The 22,966-nt window shown below is 35.2% G+C and overlaps 3 protein-coding genes across 4 annotated transcripts; all 3 read left to right on the top strand.

Annotated features, from left to right (window-relative positions):
• The first annotated feature begins 4,902 nt into the window (after nucleotides 1-4,902).
• Nucleotides 4,903-11,338, top strand: LOC132179095 (sufE-like protein 2, chloroplastic). Of its 2 annotated transcripts, none has more exons than XM_059591733.1 (5): nucleotides 4,903-5,860; nucleotides 8,668-8,776; nucleotides 9,508-9,715; nucleotides 9,862-10,022; nucleotides 10,729-11,338. In XM_059591733.1, the coding sequence occupies exons 1-2, from the start codon at nucleotides 5,120-5,122 to the stop codon at nucleotides 8,716-8,718; spliced, it is 792 nt and encodes a 263-aa protein (XP_059447716.1). In that variant the 5' UTR covers nucleotides 4,903-5,119; the 3' UTR covers nucleotides 8,719-8,776; nucleotides 9,508-9,715; nucleotides 9,862-10,022; nucleotides 10,729-11,338. The 2 variants fall into 2 exon arrangements, with proteins under 2 accessions (XP_059447716.1, XP_059447717.1); XM_059591734.1 differs by having other exon boundaries at nucleotides 10,701-11,338.
• A 1,854-nt stretch (nucleotides 11,339-13,192) lies between these two features.
• On the top strand, nucleotides 13,193-18,018 carry LOC132177143 (eukaryotic translation initiation factor 4B2-like). The gene is made up of 3 exons (XM_059589374.1): nucleotides 13,193-14,518; nucleotides 16,639-17,076; nucleotides 17,653-18,018. The coding sequence occupies exons 1-3, from the start codon at nucleotides 13,401-13,403 to the stop codon at nucleotides 17,675-17,677; spliced, it is 1,581 nt and encodes a 526-aa protein (XP_059445357.1). The 5' UTR covers nucleotides 13,193-13,400; the 3' UTR covers nucleotides 17,678-18,018.
• Nucleotides 18,019-19,404: 1,386 nt separating this feature from the next.
• LOC132177144 (GDSL esterase/lipase At5g14450-like) lies at nucleotides 19,405-21,939 on the top strand. Its single transcript, XM_059589375.1, has 5 exons — nucleotides 19,405-19,803; nucleotides 20,311-20,520; nucleotides 20,607-20,779; nucleotides 21,078-21,348; nucleotides 21,526-21,939. Exons 1-5 carry the CDS (start codon nucleotides 19,467-19,469, stop codon nucleotides 21,777-21,779), a joined length of 1,245 nt encoding a protein of 414 aa, XP_059445358.1. The 5' UTR covers nucleotides 19,405-19,466; the 3' UTR covers nucleotides 21,780-21,939.
• The last annotated feature ends 1,027 nt before the right edge of the window (nucleotides 21,940-22,966 follow it).

Genomic DNA, 22,966 nt, shown 5'->3' with positions numbered 1-22,966 from the left:
ACAGAAAGATAGATTTGATAACAATTATAGAGTAAATTAATAACTCTCGAACAGTGTCGATGGATTTGATAAAAAGGTAATACATCAAGGACCACTAGAACATTTTTTTCCAATAAATAAAGAGAGGAATATTCCTTGGGACCTTGAGGCTCTAAAGATTACTTACATAAGATCCATTGCAAGGTAATTTTGTTTGGAGGAGATTCTTCCAATGCATACTATTAATTTGAGATGAATTCTTCATACTTGATTGGAAGAATTGGAAGAAAATTTTGTTCTTTTCATCTGATGATTATGCTTACAAATAAAAAATAAAAAAAATTACTAATTTTTGTGGTTCAAAATTGTTTTATAAAGCCATGGTATAGAAACCACTCTTGACCTTTTATTTTCTTCTAATATCATTATTTTTCTTTTCTCTTAATCACCCTAATCATGTTATGATCTAAAACTTGGTTGCCTGTGCTCAAGCTACAAGGGTACAAAAAAGCACCTTATTTGCTTTGCTTATTAATGTGTTCTTGAGCATATTTTTTATTTTAATTTTTTTTTTTGAAGAATATTTTATATTTTGAATTATCTATAAATACTTTTGTTTTGAAAACCGAAAACAAAAGACAAAAAATAAAGAGTTTAACGAACAGAACTGTTACTTTTTTTTCAATTTAGGGAGGGATTTTTTTTTTTTTTCTTCTAATTAGTAATTTAGGAGGGGTTTGATTATTGTTAGGATATGGAAAGAGAACTGTCAAGTTAATGCTCAACAATCATGATGTCCAAGTACCCCCTGACCACCAAGAATTAAATAAGAGGGATGATAGGTATTCAAATTATTTGTTCAACTTAAGTTCAACTTTTGCCTTATTTTTATATTAAAAAAAAAAAACTAAATAGCAAATGAAAAAAATGTGTGAAGGAATAATATCTATTTTTTGTCATTCTTTTATTTGGTATTAAAAAAAAAATACAAAATGATATTTTTCTTCATAAAAATGTCATTTAAAAAAAATACAATTTTTATGAAAAAAAAAATCATTTCATTTTTTTTTAAAATACCAAATAAAAGAATGACCAAAAATAGATATTATTGCTTCAGACATTTTTTTTCATTTGTTATTTAGGTTTTTTTTAAAATAAAAAAATAAGGCAAAATTTGGACTTAAGTTGGAACTCTATCATTTTCCATAAGTAAATAGCTTTCTACTTTCAAGCACCCAAATACAGTAGATTTTTATTAATTATTTATTCTAGGACAGCTTTTCTCTAATCTATAAATTTATAATAATGATATGTATCATTTGAGCATGTAAAAATCATATATTTTTTTAATAGTACGAATAAACTTGAAAGAAATTTTATTAAAAAAATCATGTCACATGTGCATTTCTATATTATTAAAAAATTATGTATTTTTTATATATTAAGAGATATATCATTATTATAAATTAAGTTGAAAGAAGTTTATGGAAGGAGGAAAACTCCCACTCCATCAAAGTTGTAGATGGAAATGCAAAATTGTGATGTACCAAATGCTTAAAATAGATTCATAATCCAAAAAGTCCACTATTTTTTATCATTATATATCAAATCAATTTGACTCTTTACTCATTAACAAGCTTTTGGACCACTTGCCAATGAGTCATTTTATCATGATTTGATCCATTTACACTCCCTAAATATTACAATAATTTGGAAAAGCTTTTTGACTACTGACAGCAATAATCTTTTTTGGAAACTTTTTTTATTTTTTATTTTTGATAAAACCCATATCAGAGGAAAAGTCATGGTGGTTAGTGGGAAGCCAATCAGCAAAGCAACATGATTAAGTCCAATAAGTATAGGTAGGTTCTGTTTATTAATGTGTTTTGAAAGTTTTTTGTTTTTATTTATAAAAAATAATGTTTTGAAGTAATATAAAAGTTTTTTTTTTGTTTTTGTTTTTATAATGTATTTGAGTTGTTTAGTAATATACAATGAGAGATAATAAATTGAAAATTTATTTATTTTTTAATAATTTTAAATACCAAGATGCTAAAATCTAAATTATCTAATAAAAAATAATAGTTAAAGCATGAAAACAAAATCAACTCAAAAAAATTTAGAAAATTTTGTCCAAAGATCATGTATCTTTTTAGAAAAAAATATAATTTCATATTGTTTTTATCAGATTTAATAAAAAAAATAAATTACTTTCAAAGATTTACTATATTATGGTATTGTAAATTTTAGGCTCCTATTGTTAATTTTATGCTCAAAACAAAAACATTAACAAACAATTCAAACATAAAATATTTATAAAAATAAAAAATAAAAAATATATTTATGTAACATCGAAACATTTTTCAAATCAAAATAAAAATCTTTAAATTATTTGTCTTGGCCTTTTTCGACATTAATTTTTTTTAATGATATAAACAATATTTTTATTTTGCAATTATTTCATAATATTAACAAAATCAATCTCAACTAATCATTAAATTCCCCCTTATTTATTATTAAGGCTATCACATCGGAAACATAACTCTTTTTATTTAAAATGAACAGTTATAATTAAGGGATATTTTTATCTTTTTATTTTATAAAAAAAATAAAAAATATTAATCTACCATAATTAACTAAATATTATTATCTTAATGCATTGCATTGACTTTATAAATTAATTATAAAATAAAAACGTGTTATATTTTTGAGGTCACCCAGTAATTTACGTGGTGTTCGGGGGAAAGCAAAGCACGTTGGGAGTTGGACCAAGAAAACCAGCATTGATATCGGTGCTTTCTCACAAGTCACAACCTTATCCTTTTCCTCTTGTCCGGCCTTCTTCTGAATCTTTCGCCAATAATGTTTGGTGATTTCAAAATGCCAACCTCCACGACTTTGAATTTTCAAAGAAGCAACGGCAGAAAAATCAAACTTGATTCTGTCCTCGTCAATTTTTATATTGCGTATCTACTTCACTATTCATATTTAAATTGCTGACCATCGCTTTACGATAAATAAATTTTAGACCCAGAAAATATGATAAAAGTTTTATTTTTTTTTATAAAAATAATTTCATCAAATTCAACTTGAAATAAAACTTTATTGTAGCATGCAACTGTGGCCGAACTAAAACTTGAGCAGATGAAGGAAACGACTTAAAAATAAAATAAAATAAAATTAGGGGTAAAAAAAAAAAATTTGCAAAGATGATTATGGTAAAAACATATATTTTAAAGGTCTTTTAACATATTTTAAAGATAGTTCCACCGATGGATGCAAGACTCTATACGTAACATTTGCAATAACACTAACAAATGATGGTGATCCTTACGTACCATAGCCTTAAGTCAAAATATGTTCTAGATGTCTTATCTTATAAAATATCTAAATTTATTTGGATTATGTTCAATGAATTTTATGTTTTTATTTTATTCATCAATTTGCTTAGTTAAAAAGTCAAAAATACCTGCATACCAAGAAAAAAAAAAAGAAGATTTTATTATATTGATAGCATTTTAATAGAGTTTGGCCATTTTTTACACAATTCACCAATAGCAGGTTATGATTTTGTATAATCTGGTTCGGGTAAATTCAGGTCAACGCAAATTAACCTGTTTAATAAATAAGTTAATCACAGGTCAGTTTGCTTAATCCATGGATGGTCAGTATAATCTGTATAAATTTATTTTATAATATTTTAAAAATTCATAATTTTTATATATATATATATATATATATATATATATATATATATATATATATTCATTTAAATTCATATATAAGTTGAAACCGATTAAATGAGTTGTGTTTGAGTTAACCCAATACAACATGATTACTAAAATGGATTACCCGGATTAAGTCAATTCAACACCCTATTTATTAAACAGGTTATATGAGTCATATTAGGTCATCCGCTTATTTAAATTGGTCATGTTAGGTAGAGGTGAACTTTGTATTTCTTTGGGGGGCTAATTCCTCCCCCCACCAATTTTAAAATTGCTCCTAAAATTTAAAAATTTTGTCCCCAAAATGTCTCATTCCACCCCTGGTATCAAGGTCGAAGATTCTGGCTTATTTAATTGAATTGATTGAATTTGATTTGACCCATATCAAATTGGCCCAATTTTATTGCTAACCATAAGTGGTTTCGTGAACAATTTTTTTTTTTTCACTTATCTTAATAAACCTCCGAATCTAACCCATCATCTATCAAAATTGACAAATTAAAAAACCCCATCAATTTTGTGGTGTTTCACTATGTACATAAACCATTCAATTTTCTAGCCAATCCAGAAATTTCATTGGGAATAAAACGCATATATTGGAGCCTTTGGGGTCAACAAGTGAAATACGACTCTATTTCCTTAACTTCATGGCGTCCTCTAGCTGTCTTGGCAGCACTCGGGCCTAGGTGTCGATAGAGGGCCCACTTTGAATGTTCTGAAAAATGTTTTTTTTTTCTAATCGGAGGTAGATATTATTTATTAAAAAGATAAATAATATAATTTTTTTGTGTGGTTCTTCTTGTGTTTTATGATGCGTGGATATTGTTTTTTAAAAAGTAATAAAAAGTTTTTTTTTTCTGTGTTTTTAAAAAACATTATCAACAAAAGATCAGGAGAATACACAAGAGAATCACCGAAACAATCATTATATATATAAATATATATATATATATTTTTTTTATGAAAAGGAGAATATTAGATGTTTTTCTAGTATATATATTATTTTTTAAAAATTGGGTAAAAATAACTCTTATTTTTTTCACCTAATTTTAAAAAAATAATATTCAAACCAAGAAAATACCAAAAAAAAACCTAATATTTTTCTTCTAAAGTAGGGACCAGCTCAGCTCCTTTAATATATATATATATATATGGGAAATGCAGACAACATTTTGCCACCACCTACTTATTCCGATTCAGATTCAGACACAGAGACATCGAAACGGTGCGGCATGCGCGCTTCATGGATCTCCCATTTACCAGCTCAATCAATCGCTCGCACTCTTAACGAACTTGTCGCTTTTTTCTTTGTTTCTCTGGCTCTGTCCAACTCGGCACCTTGTCTGACATTTCTAGCGTGTTGATTTTCTCGCTTCTTCTTCACTGTCGCGTAACTTTCTCTCTGTCCAAACATGATATCTGCTTTCTTAAACACAGCGCTTCCTCTTTCTTTTTCTTCTTCTTCGCGCTCTGTGAAACTAACGAATCACAATGATCCAGGCCCTAAGCGGACGAAATTGAAATTTATTATTAATCAGGAAAGAAAATTTGCATTTATGCCTTTGAAATGCATTTGGAACTCGGATTTAGAATGGAATGCTCGAAACCATAGCTTCTGCGTATCATGCTTGACCGCGACGGAGGTTCCGTTAGGTTCCTCTGAGGTGGTCGCCGATAGGCTCGGCCGCGTGGTGTCGGAGTTCAGGTCACTGACGGAGCCAATCGACCGCGTGAAGCGGCTGTTGCACTACGCGGCGCTGCTTCCGCCGGTGGACGAGTCGGTTCGGTCGCAGGAGAACCGCGTGGCCGGGTGCGCCACGCAGGTGTGGGTGGAGGCGGAGCTGGACGAGCTCGGGCGCGTGAGGTTCGGGGCCGATAGCGACTCGGAGATATCGAAGGGGTTCTGCTCGTGCCTGATTCACCTGCTGGACGGCGCGGAGCCCGAGGAGGTGGCGAAGGTGAAGCCCGAGGACCTGGCGGACCTCAACGTGGGCCTGCACGGGAAGGCCCATTCGAGGGTGATCACGTGGCACAATGTGCTGATTGCTATGCAGAAGAGGACCGCCGCTTTGGTCGCTGGCTCCGAGCGAGAGCGAAGCCCACCCTTGGAGCAGTCCTTTCCTTCATCTTTGGTTGCCACCGCCGAAGCTCAGGTTAATTAGCCAATACTTTTGCTCTTTCTGTTTCTCTAGTAATTCTTTCATTTTGAAGATTTTATTTTTGTTTTGAATTTTTTGTTGTTTGATTTAAGGCGTTATAGATTTTGTGCTGTATGTATTGTATGGGTTGATATGTTTTGGTGCGAAAAGGGAAAAGAAAAAGGTGTTTCTTTGTCTTTTTTATTTTTTATTTTTTTTAAAGGGATGAGAAGATTACAGTTAATAATAAATAAATAAAAAAGACAACCCAATAGTAAGCCCCAATCCAACAAGAACATTGAAGGGAAAAAAAAAAGAAAAAAAAACCCGAAAATAATTGAAAATGGGCCAAATGAATGCACGACGAAAAAAGCTGTTTCATTTGCGAATAGCAGAACTGTATAAAATATCATATGATCGTGTTCCTCTTCGTTTTTATTAACTCGCAATCCTGCAGGCGCTTTTACTTTCAGAGGCTTAAAACATATTAAATGGGTGGAAACACAAGAAAGGTTGATTCTGCTAACCTGAGGGAAATTTTGATGATTCTTGTTTGTTGCTTGTCAAGTGAGTTTGCTGGCGTTGTTAGATTCCTAAGGTTCACACTGTAAACGCCGGAAAGGTTCTTGTTTCCTTGTGGTTAAAGTACTTGTCAATGAAATTAAGGAGAAGAATCATCATTGTTTATGGCAGATTCCTAGGTGTTTTGTTGCTCATTTCTACATGAAATGTGTTATATGTACATCTCTTGTACATTTTTCATACATCTCTTTTTCCAATCAACCAATGAATCCATAGGATCATCCAATGGTTGATTTGAAAAAGGGATGTACGGAGATGTATATGAATAAATCTAAAAACTCAATTCCTATACAACTGGACCGATGTAGAATGCTATAAACCATTGGATTTATGGGCCTTTTTTAATAAAGGTTGATCCAATGGTATATGAGCACTTTACATCAACCTAGTTGTATAAGAGTTGTATAAGAGTTGAGTTTGTAGCATTGCTCATGTAAAAATATCATTTCTCTTTCTATATGGGTCCAGATCTGTAAGGAGTTTTAACGACCGTGTAGAAGCTTTGGCCTCACATCTATATATCTGATTCATTATGATGCAAGGGTCTAGGCACGAAATATTGATTCACCTAGTTTTATTTATATCCTATTAATTAATGGGGTTATTAGTGTTTAATTTTTATGTTTTATTTAATTTGTTAAGAGTCAAGATGTTATTGTAATTTAATAAATGGGCATTTTCCGATATTATTTTGGGTAATTCAATAAATGGGCGTTGCCCTAAATTATTTTGGATAAGTCAGGAAATGGATGTTGCTCTAGGTTTTAGTGATATCAATTTGAATTGCAACCAAATTTAACTTGCAAGTATACGAATCAAACACGATGTGTTTTATGAGATCGATCCCATGAGGATTGACTTAATTATATCAAATTATAGAATTATTGCTTAACTAATTCTACAAGAGAATGGGTTGATCTTATAACTGAAAGAAAAAAATAAATAGTTGAAACAAAGATTAAAATTTGGTTACTGGTAACACTAAGGTTTAGAGTTCACCCCTATCATAAATTCAAGTTTCTAGTACAGTCTCAAAAAAAGACAGATTTCTATAGTTGACAGATTTGCAACACATCTATGTTCTTAGTTAGACACAAATATGGTTTCTTAATTTTGATCCATGATTAATCTACTCTTGTTTAGGCATAGAAAAATCATTCCTTCTATTCTCATGATTTCTATAGAAAGTTACTTGTTTATGATCAAACACAAGCATCTATTGGGTTATTCAAACCAATCAAAAACCAATCTATCTTCAAGAATATAGATTTTAAAAGATTTAAACACGCAATATTTGTGGAGAAAGATAGATTCTATAAGAAATCTGAATACCAAGAGATTATAGTAATAGAAACAACATAAAAATACTCAGATTAAGGGATTTCTCATAGCCTTAGCCAAGGGATTAGCGGCCCATGAAATCGACAGCAAGAAACTTTATCTTCTTTGATTAAGTGGAACACCAATTGGTGGAGCCTTCCATCTTCTCTATTTTCTTCTCTTTGTCTTTGTCGTACTAGCCTCCTAAAACCAACATTTTTTCTCCCCTTTCTTGAACTCCCATTTGAATCAGCTTTCGAATGACATCGTTTTCACCTTAATCCGACGCTTGAGCCGAAAGTTATGGTCAAAATACTGAGATTTGCTCCGAATAACTCTAAATCCGAGAGTGAATCAGATTTGATTTTTTCTCATTTTGAACGCACACACCCTCTCTCATTAAGGCTTTCAACGTGTATATGGAAGCTAGGACCTGATTTTTGGGCTTTTGCTTCATATCTTTTCCTTCAACCCACATCCCAATCTTTTCTCAAATGGTCACCATCATATATGGAAATTTAGGCACAATTCTGAGCTTTTGTTGACTAAGATGAATAATCTCCGTATAAACTGTAATTATATCTAATTCAGCACACTTACCAACTAGAAAATATAATTTTGGGGTAAATATGATGTCAATATTTCATGATTATCATCTTGTCATGAGTTTATTTAAGTAAGATTTATACTCCAATGGCGGCGGACTTGATTGAACTAAAAAAAAATGAAGAATTGATTCTTCTCTCTTTCTCCCCCTTCTTTCTCCTCTCTTTCTTTCTCCTGATTCTTGTCTCCCCATAGCTTCTTCTTTCTCTTCTTTTTCTCTCCTTTTTTAACTTCTTTCTCATTTCTTTTACCCTACTTTCTCCTACTTTCACTTTGTGATTATTGTTTGTCCTGCGTCACATTGGTTATTGCAGATACCACAGTCAAGATGGCAGAAACTGGATGCCAATTTATCACGATCCTAGGTGTGGATTCTATGTCAGAAAATATGCTTGGATTATTGATCAAGCTGGCTTTGGGAAGGTATTGTCTTACTTTGTATTTGTTTCTTTCTTTTTGTCAGATTTATTTAAGCAATGCACACAGCAGAAACTTTCCAGCTATCGATTATTTATATAACAAATCTTTTACATGTGACCTTTCCAATCATGTGTGAGCCAAAAGTGGGCATTTTGACATGACAAGATTGCGATCTTCTTCTTTTCTTTGTTTTAAGCACACTTTCTATTACCTTTCCAATCATGTGTGCTTGTATTGGGGCCATATTTTCCCTTCATTTGTGAACTTTATTATGTTTCTCTATGTCCTAGATGGTTGAACCTGTCCTTTAAAATGGACAAAAACTGTTTAGAATATGACAGATGAAGTGAATTGCAAGAATGCACAAAATGTAATGAAGAAATATACTGATGTTGAAATCATCAATTGCCTGATTGTCATTTCTTTGTGAAGCACAACCATCTAAAAATGTTATCCAGCGTCTTAAATGCTGTGAGTTTTTTGTTTGAATAGTAATAAGAATTGATTGATTTGATATAAAGGTGAAATAAGATTTGAATTTTTTTATGAGAGAAAAGTGAAGAAAGTTGTTTGGTAATCGTTTTGAAAAGATGTTGACACTTTTTTGGAAGAAGTGAAAATAAGGAGGGGGTGATTTGCCAAACACACCCAAAGACTCAGATGGACTAACCTGCTATGAGCCTTTTACTTCTATATGCTCTAGCTGTATCTTGATGGTGGCAGTATATGTGCAGGTTGGTGTATACAGGATCTCAATTGAACGTATTAGCTGCTCTCTGGCAATATTGTAGCCGTCCTGCATATATGTACTTTCTCGAGGCAGCTGCAGTTTCATCTCCTTTCTTTGCTTGTTATATATGCAAACACTTAAGAGAGAAAAGCATGTACTCGAGAACTTGTACCAACATTGCCTGTACTTCTAAATTTGTGCAAATTCTTCAGGTAGATTTTATTATCTATGTCATTCTGCTCGGTTCAATTATTCAATTATTTTCATATGTTTAATTGGTTATTGCTGCGCCAATCAGTACATGGATTTAACTCTGTTTTTTTCAAAAGCTAATGCATGCTTTTATTTCAAATTCCAGATTAAACATATGATATGGACCTGTGGCTCGTACATGGCTGCAAACATTGCCAAGTAGGTTCAGCAGATGGCTATTATGGAAAATGAAGAGATTGCTGAGATACATCCAGAGCACTATCAGATTCCATGGAATTATTGTTGCCTTGCCTGCACTACTACAATGTAAGTCTTCTAGGTTCTTTAACGGAGAAAAGCACAACCTTTTTTTTGTACGACTCCTTTTAAGAAATGCAGTACAGATTTAAATTAGTTTATGGATTTTATATTATAGCAATTTTGTTTACTTCCTAGTTATATCATGATTCAATATTAGGAATGTTTAGTCAAAAGCTTTTTCTCCTGAGATTTTCCAGCTCCTGGATTACTTATTTTTCATCTTTGTCTGGCAATTGGTGTGGGAACCATCTTTTTCTGGAACATAAGACCTATTTTCTTACAACTGTTCCCCCTGTGGATCATTGATGGCACGGTTGATGGTAGCTGATTAACATTTTGAACTCATCTTCACTCACAAGCTCAGCAGCATACCGACATGAATAAATATGATTGCCATTCTAATCAATTGGCAATAAGTTTTTTGCAATTTGGTGCTTCTCTGAATCAACAACACAAAAAAGCATTTGATTCAGAAATCTCAAAAGTGACTTTACATGTCACAGTTTTTTTCAAAAATTGTGTCAAAAGTATGCTTAATCCTTGCAGGTTAATATTTAGACTTTCCCATAGCTAAAACAACTTTATCTATTAGATCAAAATTCAATTTATGGAGTGCAATTCTGCTTCCTTGTCATGTATTCATGCTACTTTGCTTCTGTTTGAAAGTTACTGAAATAATCTTAGTCACAAGTCACTAAATTTTCCATACCAGGATGGTAATGTATTGTACATAACCTATTTGGAAACGAGCTCTTGGAGAAGATAAACATATTCTGATGCATAGCTGACAGCTCATTTTGAAGTTCAAATGGAGATGTTTCCCGAGCAATTGAATCAGAAAGAATAGGAATGCAAGTTGTGGATTCTACTCGAATCATATTTGGGTTTCATCAAGCAAAGGTTCAAGAGGCTTTGGCCCTGTGGATATAAATCTTCATTATCACCTTCAAATTTTTGTTTGGTACCGGCTCAGTTCAAAGGTTTTTTTTTTTTTTTTTTTTTTTTTTGAAGTCCTTAACGTTTTAGGACAACCCATCTGGGGGGGTGGGGTGGTGGTGCTTGGATATGTATTGTCTTTAGTGTTCTAAATTTTTGATTTAATTTCATCTGTGGTTTGTCGAGGAAGTTGCCTCCAAAACGTGGTATCACCCTATTGGGCTGAGAGGATTGAAGATAAAACATGATGAAAAGCAAACCTAGCAAACCTAGACAAAGGGGAGTAATGGACGAGTCAACTTTTGAGATGCTTAGCTAGCCTCCGAAAAGAACAAGAGCTATGAAAAAAGTTGACTTTTATGTGTTTGGAGTAACAAGCGAATAGAATGTTGTTTACCTTGTCCTTATTGAGGATAAAGCAATAACGAAAAGAGCACGTTTCCATGACAAGTGCCTGCTGAGAAAGATTAGGAAAGTGACAAAACACCCTACAAATATTTCACAAAGTTAACGTAACTGAATTTAGTAGTCTTTGGATCGGCACTTGCTAAAAAAAATATTTATTAGCTATTAAACTTTGTCACGTCAATTTTATGAAATATTCTTATCTCTGCACGTAAAGATAAAAACATATTTCTATTTTTCAGAACAAAAAATGGAAGTCAGAAAACAAACATTTTTAACAATACTGTTTCATGGTCAGAGTTCTCCAATAGCCACGTTATAACTACTTGATTAATGTTTTGCCTAACAATTTCTGATATTAAGAGACAGCACAACTATTTGAAGAGTCTAATTTTAGGGCAATTCAAGCCACTTGATTTGGTCAAAAAGAAATCAGCAAATATGAATGAATGCCAGGGGCTTAAGTTTAATTAACCTCATAATCCACCTCTTGGCCATGTTGATGGGATGCTGCAGATGTTAATCATTGGCCGTCCATTTCAAATTTCCAAGCTCTTGAAGTTGAAGGATATTTTAGGTGGGTGAAACCTTTTGACTTTGGGGAGCTTGAAGTGACACCTTTAGCCTTGTATAGTTGTATATATAAGAAAGCATCTCTTTTTGGTAAAGTAAAAGAAAGCATCTAGCCCTCTCCTTGCTGCCCAAGTATCTTAGTTTAGGAATTTTTTTTTTTTTTTTTAATAAATGTGATCCAATGGCTATTAAACCATATCACATCAATTTCGTGAAAGATTTATAAAATATTCAAGAACATAATAAAAAAATTACCACAAATGATAGTTTAAAGAATAATTAGTTGTATATTCATGCTCATTGATATGTACGGCTTATCAACAAAATCAACTATATGAAGTTTGTCAATTACAACTCTTAACGCCTAGACTTGATGTAGCAAACAAAATGGTGGCGTGTGCATGCATTTACACACTCTCTAGAGAGAGAGAGAGAGAGAGAGAGATTTGTACTTTTTTTTTTTTTTTCCTATTTGCTAATATATTTTTTTGCCTAAATACTAACATTTATTTTTTGTATAATAAATAAGGTAGTTTATTTTCTTTCCAATTTTAATACTTGAGGAAATTCAATACCGAGAATATCCACAATAATTATCTGGAGAATTCTTTGTCGCTAGCATAATCCCACTCGTTTTTAATATAATTTATTTATGTGATTGTTCAAGTAATATATATAAAACAAAAATACACAGACTAGAGGTGTATTACCATATAGTGGCTAGGCATAAGTACGAATAAAAGGAATGCTGTTTTTTTAAATTCTTATTAGCTCTACCAACAGGGAAAAAAATTATTAAAAAAATAAAATTACAAATTGTTAATGTATAAAAAAGCAGATAAAAGAATTATTTATCATTTTTATTTCGGGTAGAATTTGTCAGGATAGCCCCACCCCACGTCCCTCCAAACAGAAAAGAACAGTGTTCAAAAAGTCATTTAATTACTGCGTTCAAAGCATCCAATCGGACGATGATTAAACTCACTCACACCACAAATTCCACACAAACCACTTCTTTCTATCTCATAAAAAATTTAAAAATATTCAAAGAACATCTGAACCGTCCAATACAAGGAAGTCAACCTATATCGAGTAACTGTTCGCACGACACGTAAGGCGGGGCCACACCAAACAGTTATGGGACCCCCAAACATCCACTGATTGAACCGTGTCACCCACTCTCTCCACTTCGCGCGTGACACAACACTCTCACCACCCGCGCCACTGACCACCCCTCTATCTTTGCTCAAGCCTGCAGTACTTTCGCCTCTTCGATAATTCCCACCCTCTCTCCCTCTCACACAACTATAGCCCCCTCTTCTTCGCATGTTCTCGGAGCTCCGGCTCCCGTAACGGAGCCCCAGCTCGAAATAAAACCAAAAAAGTAAAAACTAATTCTCATTTTTAGAGATCTCGTTATTTTTCGGTTCTCTGCCTTTTCTTTCTTCGTCAGATCTTGGTGGTTAAGAAATGTCGACAAACCCATGGGGTGGTGGTATCGGAGCGTGGGCCGCCGAGGCCGAGCGCGCCGAGGCCGAGGAGCTCGAGGCGGCTGCTGCTGAGGCCGCCGCTAAAGCCGAGTCGTCGTCGCAGAGTTTCCCGAGTCTCAAGGAATCCGTGAGCGCCAAGCCCAAGAAGAAGAAGATGACGCTCTCGGAGTTCACCATGGGCACCTACTCCGCCGACAGGACCTTGACCCGTGACGAGATGCTCCGCCTCCCGACAGGCCCCAAGGAGCGCTCCGCCGAAGAAATGCAGTCCGGCCGCCTAGGAGGCGGGTTCCCGTCCTACGGGCGTTCCGGGTCGTCTGCGGGTCGGGGCAGGGACCGCGAAGACGGAGACGGGTCCTGGGGCGGTGGGGCCCGGAGGTCCTACGGTGGGTTCGATGAGGAGCGTAGGGGTCAACAGCCTTCGGCTAGGGTTTCGGATTTCGATCAGCCTTCGCGGGCGGACGAGGTTGATAACTGGGCATTGACGAAGAAACCTCTTCCATCGCTCGATTCGGGTCGGCAGAACCGGTACGGGTCGCTCGGAGGCGGGTCTAGGGCTGACGAGGTTGACAATTGGACGGCTGGGAAAAAGCCTCTTCCCTCTACTAGATCTTCCACATTCGGTTCGGGTTTTCGCGAATCGGGTCAGGAGCCCGATCGCTGGAGTAGAGGAGGAGGAGGAGGGTTTCGTGATAGCGAGCGGGAACGGCCCAGATTGGTGTTGGATCCTCCGACAGGCGATTCGGGCGTGAACGAACCAGCGGTGAAGACGAATAAGCCCAATCCGTTTGGGGCGGCGCGGCCAAGGGAGGACATTCTGGCCGAGAAGGGTTTGGATTATAAGAAGTTGGAATTGGAGTATGATGCCAAGAAAGCTAGTGTGGGGACGCCGACGAGCGCACACTCGAGTAGGCCGTCCAGCGCGCAGTCGAGCCGGTCCGAGGGTCAGGGCCTGCAGCAGGGGATTGAGAATGTAGTGAAGCCGAGGCCGAAGGTGAACCCTTTTGGGGATGCAAAGCCGAGGGAGATTTTACTTGAGGAGCGAGGCCAGGATTGGCGAAAGATTGATCTTGAATTGGAGCATCGCCGCGTAGACAGGTCTCTGAATACTACCGCATTTTTTGGCCAATTGCATTACCAATTCTGTCTTACAAGTTGCTTTGGTAGTGTTTTTGATATGTTGGTTCAACTGGTTTATAACCATTAACATATAAGGAAGCAGTTTAATTGTGATTTTTGTTTTTCTTTCTGTAGAACATTACTCGGTAAGGCTTTAATGTGCATTGGTAAACTGTTAAAGATATAACAATGTGACATATTTACATGAGGATGATCTTTAAAACTTTTATGCTATGAATTTTGTTTCCGAATTTAGATTGAACTTTTGATACAACTAAAATAGTTTCACTGACATACTTGAGTCTTTACTTTGATAACATAATGTTTTGTTGTAATGGCTCTTAGTATAGCGAGTTTTAGATGGTATTAGTTAGGTTTGCTGCGGATGTGTGCTTTACCATAAGGCTGTCGACAAGGTTCCTTACATTCCTAATCTACCAGAAAGATCACTTTTTTTTTTCCCTCTCTAGATTTGCTGACTGTTGTGTGAGCAAATGCTTTGGAGTTGTCTTTTAGCTTAACTAGCCGTGTATACTTATTAGTTAACAATAGTAAAGTGACTGTAGAAATTGATATCATACAGTTGCATGTGAGGTAGCTAGCATGGAAGAGTAGTTTTGTTTGATAATGCATGTTTTGATTTGATATTCAAGTAGTAGATACAATGAAAATATGTAAAGAAATAATGATAGTACATTTAGGATATGAAATGAAAGTTGTTTGGGAGTTGGTTGCATATGAAACGTATAGAAAAGTTAGGTTTTGCATTATCATTTTGGGAATTCTGTTTGCTGTTTGTAACCTAAAAAAACTTGAAACTACAGGATTTCTTTTATAGTGAAAAAAAAAAAAAAAACTACAATTGTGCACCTAGCTCAGGTGAAAGCTCTAACTCTATTATTGTACAAGTCGAGCTTGGACCTAAGGACAGCTTGTTTAGGCTAATTGGTGGATGTTGGAAATTTGAAGTTCTTAAACATGACCTTTATACAAAATGCTTCAGACAAATGTTGATGCACTGTCAAGTCAATGTGACATGATGGCAAATAATTATAAAGCATTTTCAAGTATGTTTGGATGACTAGATCGCTTGATCCTACATATTTCATTGCCTAGTGTTGGTCCATTACAAGTGGGGTCCTGGAAGGGGTGGCTTGGATTCAGCATTTTTACATGAAGTAGCCACTCTTAAGAAACTCAAATCCTCGCACTTGCACTTGGCAGCCTGAGACTTTTCCATTTCACCACAATATGGCACTTTTTAATCCTACATAGATAATCCTAGATAATCCTGTGTGTGTGAGATTGTTACTATTTTTTTCGGTGCAATATAACAGCATGTTTGTCAGTGATAACAACATACTTTAGAAGACAATTACCTTGGTACATCTGTTAGCACGTGAAAGTATAATTACACTGATGGGCTTCTGAAGCCTTGCCTGTTAGCTAATTGATTGATTGCTGAGAAGGAAAAGTTGTTTAGTTAGTTTTTTTTAGTTGTCTTAAGTTTATGTTTAAGTACTTTATTCAAAACTATTATGACTCTGAAAGTTTGATTCTCAATTTATAGCAGCAATTTTATTGGTTATTTGAAGCAGTGAATCTTTGTATTTGACTATGCCATTCTAATTCCTAGTTTCCTTTATATACTTCGTTTCAGTGTTATGTGGGGGTACGAGGCCATTCATCTGTTGACCTTTGCTTAGGCTTTTTCCTCTACTTACCAGAATTCAAAACAATGTATTACCTGAATTCCTATATGATTATTTGTGCAACGTAATGACCCATACTATTTCTTCTTTAAACAATTTTCTAAAGTTTATTTATAATATTTATATTATTTCCATTTACTAGAACCTTTTTTTAGCTTATGCAGCATCAGGCTTCCTTCAAGATATCTGAAGTGATGTGTCAGTTTGTAAGCCTGTTCTCTGGCTGATTTGGATGCTCTATATTGATTTTTGTTTCCTGCACACTTGCTTTTGCACACGACTGTATGTCAATTTTGTTTGGTGTATGCTGGATTTCATGTCTATATGTGACTTATGGATCTGCTATGATCATGCTGTGTTCATCTCTAAATGACATAAATTTTGCAGGCCTGAAACAGAGGAGGAAAAGAAATTGAAAGAAGAAATAGATCGTTTAAAGGAACTTGAGAGAAAATCTACCATAAATACAAACAGTGGATCTCCACAGGAGTCTGGTGGAGAGCAATCAAGTTTATCTGATGTGATAGTTCTCAAAGAAAGGGAATTGGAAGCACTGATTCGTGATTTGGATGACAAAATTCGCTTTGGGCAGAAAGCTGTTGAAAGGCCTGGTTCCAGGCCTGGTTCTGGAGCAGGCAGGGTATCTGGCTTTCCTGACAGGCCACCTTCTCAGTCTGGGTCAATTGAGGAATCTAGAAGTATGGAGTTCATGGATAGGCCTCGATCGCATGGTGCAGGGGATGTGTGGTCAAGGCCTGCTGATGACAGAAGATCATTTGGAGCTGGCAGGGACAGAGGCTTTCTAGGCAACAGAGACTTGGACAGGTAAGGATATTTCATCAATTGCATTGCTTATGTGGTTTCTCTCTTGGCTTTTCTAGTTTTAGTAAGGAAGTTCCCTATTTATCCAGTAAAGTAACTGGTGATGTTCATATGTTCAAATTTGAGATGACTTTTGGTGATTTTGAAAACTGAAACAGAGTCTGTAATTGAAATTTTTATCAATCTACCGGATATATAATTGGAGAAGTCCTGTAATTGGTGGACATTCAGAATCCTGATTCTAGAACTGTAAAGATCGGAAGTTGCATTTTGATGAAATAGTTTTCTAGTGGGAACTGTATTTTATTTTATTTGGACAAAAAGTTATCAACGGTGCTGAAAACTCTCAATAAATTTAAATGTTTGGAGCAGTCAAGAAACCACGCAAGAATCATTTGCTCTTGGAAATTCAGAAATCTTTTTGCTGTTAAACCTGGAAGTTCAGAAATTTTCAGACTTGCATGCACAATTTTCTTCTTCCAATGTCTCTACAACATGTGTGTTTGATGTACTTTTGAAGTAGAATATAGTTCTGAATGTCTCAAAATGCTAATATGGCTGTGCTTGTTATTTTGGCAGGCCAAGGTCGAGGGAGAGATGGTGAACAGCAGTTTGTGTGGATTCATTGAATTATCTTCTACTTTTGACAAACGGGACCAAATAATATTTTGTCTCACTTTTAATTGGTTTTCTTCAGTTTGCTCTGGAAATTTGAGCGAAAATTATTGAGTACTGCCACTGGGAACTCATGCTTTAATCTATTACATTTTGAAACTATGTAAAATTGCTTTTGTTTTTTTTTTTTTTTTTTTCCCCTGTTTTAAACTAACGAGCCTGTATTGTTCCTTGGACTCAATTTTTATTGAACACTATGGGACTCACTAGTTTACTTCTGTGACAGTCTTTCCGAGTGATATACAGTTAATTGGTTTTATTGTGCATGAAGATGTTTAGTGTTTTACAGTTAAAGTTGTTTCATTGTTTTTATTTTTTTCGTGTAGAATAATTTTTTGTTTGGGCTTTATATTTGTTCCTAGCTAGAATGCAGAAGCAGGAAATGTAAACACAAAAATTGGCTCTTTCTTTGCATTATTCCTCATATTTTCTTGTCCAAATAATAGTTTAAACTCCCTTCCTATTTTTCTCTATCACTGTATATATATAAGAATATGTTCTATTTTCTTGCATTTATGAGTGGCAACTCACATTTGAAAATCGGCTTGCAAAGAGAGGGTTTGTAAGGAGAGGATGCCTAAAAATTTATATATATATGGTTAAGATTGTACTTGATCAATGTGGGACACTTAAATCGTAACGTACAACTACGCTCTGTAGCCGTTGTTTGGGTAGCCCATCATTTTCAGTTGCAACTTCGTGGACCATGTTTTCCTATAGGTAGAGCCTTCCATAGGTTGCCTCCTCTGTATCCTAGTCATCAAGTCGCAATTCATTTGATCTCAAATTTAACGAGTTGCGTCTTTTATGCTTAATGAGGTGGTTATTATGATTTTAAATTATACAAATTTTAGGGAATACTTGCACTTAAATATTATCTTGCAATGAGAAGGTGCTTAAGAGCTATATACATTTAGGTAAAAATGCACTTAACTAATGTGGAATATTTAGAATAGTAACACTGAACCAAACCCATAATGCTTTTTTGATGACGTAATCACAATCGATAAGTCTTTTGTAATTAAGCTTTTAGTGCCATAAAAGTGTCATATATGTCGCATAAGGTAGTTGCATGTTTCAAACGTTTGAAATCACAAGCAGATTTATGTAAGAGAAATGCTACATTAACTCGCATTCTTATACTACCAAATGCTTATTTTTTAAAGTGGTAGTTGTCATATCAGCTTTTCACTACAACAAAAATTTTAATCTTATATGTTTACTCTATTTCTGCAATTGTTACGCTAGGAGATAAGCACTTGAGAGTAAATAGAGTGCATATATCATTTCTCTTACATAATATTTCTTGTTAATAGGTCGAAGAAAAGTAAGTAAGATGACTCAATACGCATATTAATAAGAGATTGTAGGGTTCTTGCCATACAAAGGGATATGCAATAGGTCGGTCATATTGAAGCAACAATTACTTGGCGGATAATAACTGCATCCACGAATCTCCTATAAAAAGGATAGACATTCCAAGATCTCTGAATTCATATATTTCAGATGTTCTAACTTAAATTGAAACATGAAACAACTATAAAGAAAGTAGTTAACAAAATTATAAAAGAGAGCGAAACAGTAACAAGTGTTCTTTTTTCCTCTCAAGTCTCAACAACCTATAAACTTACGGCGACAACTTGTTTTCTTGCCACGCGTGAGCTATTAGCTGACCACTTGGTGCCAATTTCTATCGGTAGCCGAGATCGCAGGAGTCAATGGACCAGTGGGTAAGATCCATCAACCTCGGCAGGAGATGGAGGGGTCCTTGGGCACTACCAAAGCCTGTGGAAGCAGTGGCGGTTGTAGTTTTTCTAGCCGTTGGGTTCTCGGCTTTCGTGGCAATTGGACGCCGTGGAAGAACTCTTGGTCAAATCACATTTGGTGATTCAACTCATTGTGATTTCCCCGCGATATTCAACTTCGGTGATTCGAACTCCGACACGGGCGGCCAATCAGCGGCGTTTCATCGGCTTCTCTCTCCCAACGGGGACACCTTCTTTGGTAAACCATCGGGGAGGTACTGCGACGGACTAATCCTCGTTGATTTTATAGGTGATTACTCTCACTTTCCGATATAGCTATTTCTTTTGGGAATTACAATGGAACTTGGTAGTGTAAGTCTGGCCATGAGAGGAGCAATGTGTTGGACAAATACCCATTTGAAAATGTGGGGTGACTGTAATTGAGGAACGAGTTTGTGCTAGACAATTTGATTGATTTGTATGTGATCTGTCAAACATTGTTTGTTCACTTCACTTCATGTTTTGTTTCTGATGGGTGGATAACAGGATATGCTCTAATGGGTGATCTGCCTTTAATCTCTGTGATGCATTAAGTGCCTCTTTTATGCTTGTTTTCTCATTGTGATTGAGTACTGTAGTTAGAGTTGGATTCGAGATTCATCCAAAATGCTTGAGCCAAAATGAAGTTTAATCTCAATTACTTGGTGTTGCCTGATAAAAGGTACCGACTTTTAAGAGTAAATGGAACTAGTTAGAAGACTAAACCATATGGCTGCATTCACCACCTCGATTTTAACTATTGTACCAATTTTTGCAGCTGAGAAGTTGGGATTGCCATACTTGAATGCATATCTGGATTCTATAGGGACAAATTTTCGACATGGAGCAAATTTTGCTACATCAGGGTCTACGATTCAGCCAGTAGATGCCAAAATATATGGTATGGGTTTTAGCCCCATATCTCTTGATATACAGCTTTTGCAGTTTGAACAATTCAAAGCGCGAACCATTGAGCTATACAAGGAAGGTTAGACGTGTGGTTATTGTGGAGAAGTTGGAAAATGTTTTATGATTTTGATTGATCAAAACGCATTAGTCGTTTCTGGTTATTAGGTGGAAGCTCGTACATCAAAAGCAGTCTCCCACGACCAGAGGAGTTTTCCAAGGCTTTGTACACATTGGATATTGGACAGAATGATCTTCACGGTGGGTTGTGGTCGATGACAGAGAAGGAAATACTGGCATCAATACCATATATCATCAATCGATTTTCCCAGGCAGTGGAGGTAACAAAAATTTATGTTTTCTATAGTTTCCCAACAGCTTATACCTTCCTTTATTCAGGAAGAAATCCGAGTGATATTCTTGAATTTGTCTATCATTTGGATCATCTGAATGCAAGTTGCAACTTATATGGAGCATGCTGTGAAGTCAACAGTAGATCATATTGATTTTGATCTTCTTTCTCTAACCTGCAAGCCTTCTCTGGGATCCAAACCAGCATCTTAATGTATTCAATTTGCTAAATAGAAATGATTTGTTTGGATTGAATATTGTAATTGTTGTTGCGATTTACTGTTTCAGAAACTATACCAACTAGGAGGAAGAGCATTTTGGATACATAATACAGGTCCTATTGGCTGCTTGCCCTATGCTGTTACATATTATGCTCCAAAGCCGGAAAATAGGGACCAAAGTGGTTGCGTGAAGTCCCACAATGAGGTCGCCGAAGAATTTAACGGGCAGCTCCAGGAGAGGGTGTCCCAACTTAGAGCACAACTTCCAGATGCAATTCTTACTTATGTTGACGTTTTCTCAGCTAAATATTCTTTAATTTCTCAAGCAAAGAAGCTTGGTAAGCTTCAAATATGATCATCTTCAGTTGCATTTCGTTATGAATACATGAAAAACAGAATTTTGCTCTGACAGATATGTTTTCATTTTTTTTTATTTTCTTTAAAAAGTTTGTGTGTGTAAGTTGTTCATTTTGTTCTATACAAGAGTTCTAGTTTTTGGTATTGGGAGTTTGCAGGTTTTGCTAATCCACTTGGATCCTGTTGCGGGGGTTTTGGGAAAGACGATGTGGAGTGTGGGAAGAAGGCAATGGTGAATGGGACAGAAGTCTTTGGAGCTTCATGCAGCAATCCTTCGGTCTACATTAGTTGGGATAGCATACATTATTCTCATGCTGCAAACAAATGGGTAGCCAACCAAGTTCTTACCGGCAACTTCTCAGACTCTCCAGTCCCCATTACCAAATCTTGTCGAAAGCCTGATCCTTTGTGACACAAACCCAAAACTCCAATTGAAATCTTTTTGGGCTTTATATTTGTTCCTAGCTAAAATGCAGAAGCAGAAAATGTAAACACAAAAATTTTGCTCTTTCTTTGCATTCTTCCGCATATTTTCTTGTCCATATATAGTTCAAACTCCATTCTTATTTTTATCTATCACATGTTCTATTTTCTTGAATGTATGAATGAAAACTCACATTTTGAAAATTGGCTTACAAACAAGGAGAGAGTGCTTATTCGTCGTAAAAACTTATATACATTTGGTTAAGATTGCATTTAATCAATGTGGGACATTTAAGATTGTAACATTCCACTATACTCCGTAACCACTGTTTTAGTACCTATTATTTCTAGATGTGTGACTACGTGGACCCAATCTTTTATTAGTAGAGCCCTCCCTAGGCTGCCTTCTCTATGACGCAATTACAAAGTCACAACTTGTTTGATACCAAATTTGACAACATGCATCATTATCTATACTTAATGCGGTGGATACTATGATATTAAATTATACAAATTTTAGGTAATACTTACCCTAAAAAAGATCATTTTGCAATGAGAAGTGCTTAAAAGCTTATGTACATTCAGGTAAAAGTGCACTTAACGAATGTGGAATATTTAGAATTGTAACAATGAACCATAAAACTCATGATGCTTTTTTTATGACGAAATCAAAACCTTTAAGTTCCTTCATAATTAAGCTTTTATTGCTATAAAAGTGCCATATATGTTGCATATGGTAGTTGCATGTTTCAAATATGTTTGAAATCACAAGTAGATTTACGAAAAGAGAAATGCTATATTAATTCTCACTCTTACACTTTTAAGTGCTTACTCTTTAAGATGGAAGTGCTGCATCAACTTTTCACTACAACAATTTTTAATTTCATGTACGTTTTTTTTTTTTTCCAACTGACATGTTAGAAAATAAGCACTTGGAGGTGTAAAAGCAAGAGTTCATATAGCATTTCTTTATGTAATGTTTACCCTCTCCCACCACTTGAAACTCGAAACAACCATAGAGAGAATAGTTAAAAAAAAAAAAAATTATAACAGAGAGCAAAACACACCAAGTAAAAGAAGACTGAGTCTCCAAAAAATCTCTTAAGAACTGACGGATTCGATGACAGCTTCGTTTATTTTGAAGGTAGACCATCGCAAGTCCAACATTGCCAAAAT

This window comes from Corylus avellana, chromosome ca4 (genome assembly GCF_901000735.1).
Source record: "Corylus avellana chromosome ca4, CavTom2PMs-1.0".
NCBI classification, from domain to species: domain Eukaryota; kingdom Viridiplantae; phylum Streptophyta; class Magnoliopsida; order Fagales; family Betulaceae; genus Corylus; species Corylus avellana.
This window is presented reverse-complemented; position numbering and strand designations above follow the sequence as displayed.